Source organism: Microtus ochrogaster, unplaced genomic scaffold (assembly GCF_000317375.1).
Source record: "Microtus ochrogaster isolate Prairie Vole_2 unplaced genomic scaffold, MicOch1.0 UNK31, whole genome shotgun sequence".
Lineage (NCBI taxonomy): Eukaryota > Metazoa > Chordata > Mammalia > Rodentia > Cricetidae > Microtus > Microtus ochrogaster.
Window position 1 is genome coordinate 3,341,488 of NW_004949129.1, and position 4,481 is coordinate 3,345,968.

The following is a 4,481-nucleotide window of genomic DNA, read 5'->3' on the forward strand; positions in this document are numbered from 1 at the left end:
CCCCTACCCCATCTCAGATAACGGCACGGGTGGCTGAGTGTGCCCCTACCCCATCTCAGATAACGGCATGGGTGGCTGAGTGTGCCCCTACCCCATCTCAGATAACGGCATGGGTGGCTGAGTGTGCCCCCCACCCCGTGTCAGCAAGGAAGGAGGCTGAGGGCCAGGGAAGCAGTTGTCTCATGATATTTTGGGCTCTAGGAGCCACAAAGAAAACCAAAATGCACACATGCTAATATCCAACGATAAAAGGTACAGTTTCTACATATAAACTACATACCATGGCTGCACCAGTTAGCCATTCCTAGACGACTTCTAATACCTAACGCCATGTCAATGCTGTGGGAATGGTGAATCTAGTATTTAGGGAATCACAGCGAGAAGAAAACCTGCATGTGTTCAGTACAAATATACTTCCTTTTTAAAAAGATTTATTTCTTTATTATGTATACAACATCCTGCCTCCATGTATGCCTGCAGGCCAGAAGAGGGTATCAGATCTCATTACAGATGGCTGTGAGCCACCATGTGATTGCTGGGAATTCAACTCAGGACCTCTGGAAGAGCAGCCAGTGCTCTTAACTCTGAGCTATCTCTTTAGCCCCACAGATATACTTTCAAAGTGTATGTGTATGTGTATGTGTATGTGTATGTGTATGTGTATGTGTATGTGTGTGTGCCTGTGTGTGCACATGTGTGTATGTGTGTCTTGTGTGTGCACACGTGTGCGTGTGTGTGTGTGCGCATGTGCATGCGCGTGTGTTTAAATTGTTGACTCTGCAGATGTGGAGCCTAAGGATGCAGAAAGTCAACAGTAACTTGGCGGAGGCTGCTGAAAAGTGGAACTGAGTGAGATTCAGACTCTGCTCCGGCTAACTCAAGGCTCCAGCCACCTGCTCCGAACATCTGGCACAGGCTCCCCCCACACCCCCAACCTGGAACCTGACTTACGTCTTGTCGCGTTGTGGCATAGTGGAGGATCCCATCCTCAAGCACAAAGTACCTCTGTACGGAAGGGGCAGGACCAGGCATCCAAGAGCGTGGCGTAGGGAGAGAGCAAACACACACAGCTGTCTTCTGCACCATGCATGAATGCCCGGGCTGGCCAGCAGTTGCCACGAGTAGCTCCTCCCTTGCCCTGACACCCTACCTTGTGCCAGCCCTTAAGAGGCCACTTCCTCTTCTTCAGCAGGTGTCCTTCCTGTCTCTCAGGCATGATGTCCTCTGCTCCTGGTCTGCCCCGAGGATCCTCTACCACCTCCCACAGCTCGGAGGCCTGTAATCCAGGGTCGATGGGGGCAGCAGCTGGTTAGCCTGCCACCTCAGCCGATCCCCCAGGGACCCACGGTAGGCCCAGCCACCACTGCTTTCTACTCAGACCTGCTGGGTGCTGCTGGGCTTTGACGATTGGGTGCTCTCAGTCAGGGAGGGAGTGTCTCTTTCCTGGAAGTCCATGAGGAAGGAGAGGGTACTCCCTGGTGAGGAGGGCAGAGCAGGGGGGCAAGGGAAGGGTGTCACCTTGTCCTGGGAAATCCCTTGAAGCAAAAGAGAGACCCATGAGTACGACCCTGCTGTCATGTTCCCCACCGCTGGTCCCTCCTGCCCTAAGATCCACATCCCCCACTTGCATGCCAACCCCACACCCCCAGAATGCCTTGACACAACCATGGACCTCGCCAGCAGCACCCAACTCAGCCCCCACTGTGGCCACTGCCAGGGGGGTAAGTTAGCACTCAGTATATGGCTCCACCCTGGACATACACCCCAGGAATCCAGGAAATGTTGGTTCCTTGGGGTTGGGGAGGAAAGAAAGAAGAAGGTCTAAGAAGATTTCCTCTGGGATCTCTTTGCCTACTTCTACGGCTTGGCCACAGCTGCCCTGCAGACCACCCCTTAGCTGCCAGTGCTTCTGCTCCCATTTTCTGTACAGGGAAACTGAGGTCTGAAGCAGTCCTGTTTTCCCACGCCTCCTCGCTCCAAACGTGCCCCGAGGATAACCACCTTGGGTTTTTTTCCTTGCTCCTCCATCTACCACGTTAGTCCTCTGTGCTCCTGAGAAGCACCTCCCACCCAGCAGGTTCAGGACCCTGGCTGGCTGAGACACTGTGGGTGGGAGAAGAGGTGACCAAGAACGTGACCAGGGACATGACCAGGTCTGTCCAGGTCCCGCGGCAGTGCCTACAGGCGCCCTTGGCACTGGTTCTGGCCGTCCTGGCTCCGCCGGGAGATCAATAATGCATGAGGCTGTGTGTGTGTGTGTGTGTGTGTGTGTGTGTGTGAAGGGGGAGGGGACTGGAGGGGTGATGTTGTCCTGTGTCTGGGGAAGCAGCTCAGAGCTTATGCAGCTAGCAAGCACCTGAGGAGTTAAGGCCAGAAGGGACAGGGAAGAGGCAGTGGAAGTGTGGCCAGGAGGTCACAGCAGAAGGACCCAGACTGTAAGAGGCTGACCCAAGGGGAAACTCCTGCATTTGACCATTTGAAGTTTCCAAACTCTTCCGGTGTTTGGGTGTTTCTATGCCCTTGTCCGGGCCCCTAGGACCTGGGCCATTCACTGCTGGCTCCCGGCAGAGGTGGGAGGTGTCTGGCAATAGGAAGGAGATGAGCCAGGTGAGTGTCCCCCTAACCACCTCCATTCTCAGCCTCTTCACTGGAGGAGCAGACCCTCCAGCTCCAGAGGAGAGGAAGCCCTCCCAGTAATGTCAAGTGGTGCCAGCAAGGCCCCCTTACCCCAGAGTCCATGGACGCCCTTGCTTCTTGGTCCGTACACTGATCCGCCTCTGAGTCACTGTCCCCGAGTCGCCAGCTACCTCTTCACAGAGCTGAGCAGTGGCAGCAGCTGCTGCAGGAACCAGGAAGGAAGGAGACGTCGGAGCCTCCCCTCCAGCCGGATCTCCCCACCTGCCCCTCCCCCGTCGCCTCCTCCCGCCAAGCTCCGGGCTGCCGCTCAGCTCTGCCCCCCTGCTCCCGGGAGGACTAAGGACCTAGTGGTACCGAATGACTTGGAATTGAGGGTCGCAGTCCCCACTGGGCATAGTTCCACGTGAATCAGAGGACTGGAAAAATGCTGGCTTCCAGCCACGGGAGGTAAAGGATTTATTCATTCAGGGGATAGCGTGGCCTTGACCGTGGGAGCACTCAAGGCCATTTCCTGATTCAACCGGGCCTCTCGGTTTACACCTGAAATAGAGGGCGCATTTTGGATTAGCAAAGATATCAGGTTGACTGTGTAGGGACAAAGATGTCCTCCCAACTCACACCACCCCTGCATACTCTGGGACGGGATATGACAAACTATGCCAGAAGCATGGTCAGCAGGCCACTGGAGGGACAAGGGACAGCTGAAAACCCAGAGACTATTCACTGCTAGGATGGCCTACTAGGTCGGCTGTGGGGCTCAGGAGAGGCCGGTGCAGTGAGTGTCTAGGGTGGGACCAGCTATGGGGCAGTCACAGGCTGGTTGTTGTTATAAAGGAAAGCCAACTTGGGGGTCCCTCCTCTGACTCTCAGACACCTTTACCCACTGCTGGAACACTAAGTTCAGTTGCTGAAGTAACCAAGAATTGGCTCTTGAGAAATACCTACAATTCATCCAAACGGACGTGCTCTGACTGACAGGTTTGGTTCCTAAGAAATGGTGGCACCACAAGCAGATGTGGGTGTGAAGGCTCTACATGGCCTCAGAAATGATGTGGATCACTTGTCTGCTCCATCTTGTCAGACTCAGGGATACCTGGTGTCTGGGCTCTCTTCAGAACCTCAGCCAGCATGGATACAGCCTTCCAGGAGGGAGTGGGCAGCACCAGGTAGGCCTCTGGAAGCAGAGCCACCCGGTGGCACTGGGCAAAGCTGCTGACATTCAGAGCCTCAAGGGCCTTTTAAATGATTGAGCATCCCTGGGCATCCGCAGAGCTGGGCTCGGTAAGAAGCTGGTCCTGGCCCAGGCCAGAGGATAGCTGCTGCAGATCTCCAACCCCAGTGTCTGTCCAGGACTGAAGATGCTATGGCATGGCTCCAAGTCTGGGAGGAAGGCTGAGGTGACTTCTCATGACTCCTCATTCAACACCATCCATTCAGGATGTGTTCCGATCAAGGGCAATCCAGGCCACAGGCTAAGCACCTTTCTTGTTAGAGGTACCGCTGGCTCTCCAAGACCCAGGGAAGGTCTCCTGCGACAGCCCCCCAAGAGCCGGGAAGGCCTCTTGTGACAGCCCCCCAAGAGCCGGGAAGGCCTCCTATGACAGCCCCCAAGACCCAGGGAAGGCCTCCTGTGACAGCCCCCCAAGACCCAGGGAAGGCCTCCTATGACAGACCCCCAAGTCCCAGGAAGGCCTCCTACAACAGCCCAGGACCCTGGAGGGCCTCCTGTGACAGCCCCCTAAGACCCAGGGAAGGCCTCCTGCAACAGCCCAAGACCCGGGGAGAGCCTCCTGCGGCAGCCCCCAGAGCCCATATTAAAAGTGAATTCTGAAGCCGGGTGGTGG

General features: G+C 55.7%; 1 protein-coding gene across 1 annotated transcript in view; it reads right to left on the minus strand.

Annotated features, from left to right (window-relative positions):
• Window positions 1-2,883, minus strand: part of Osbpl7 (oxysterol binding protein like 7) — an 18,254-nt gene extending 15,371 nt beyond the window's left edge. The window contains exons 1-4 of the mRNA XM_013354143.2: window positions 2,728-2,883; window positions 1,381-1,535; window positions 1,151-1,276; window positions 952-1,005 (exon numbers count right to left, since the gene is read on the minus strand). Of these exons, the coding sequence (XP_013209597.2) occupies window positions 952-1,005; window positions 1,151-1,276; window positions 1,381-1,455 (255 nt within the window). The 5' untranslated portion in view covers window positions 1,456-1,535; window positions 2,728-2,883. The remainder of the gene's footprint in view (window positions 1-951; window positions 1,006-1,150; window positions 1,277-1,380; window positions 1,536-2,727) is intronic.
• Window positions 2,884-4,481: the final 1,598 nt, after the last annotated feature.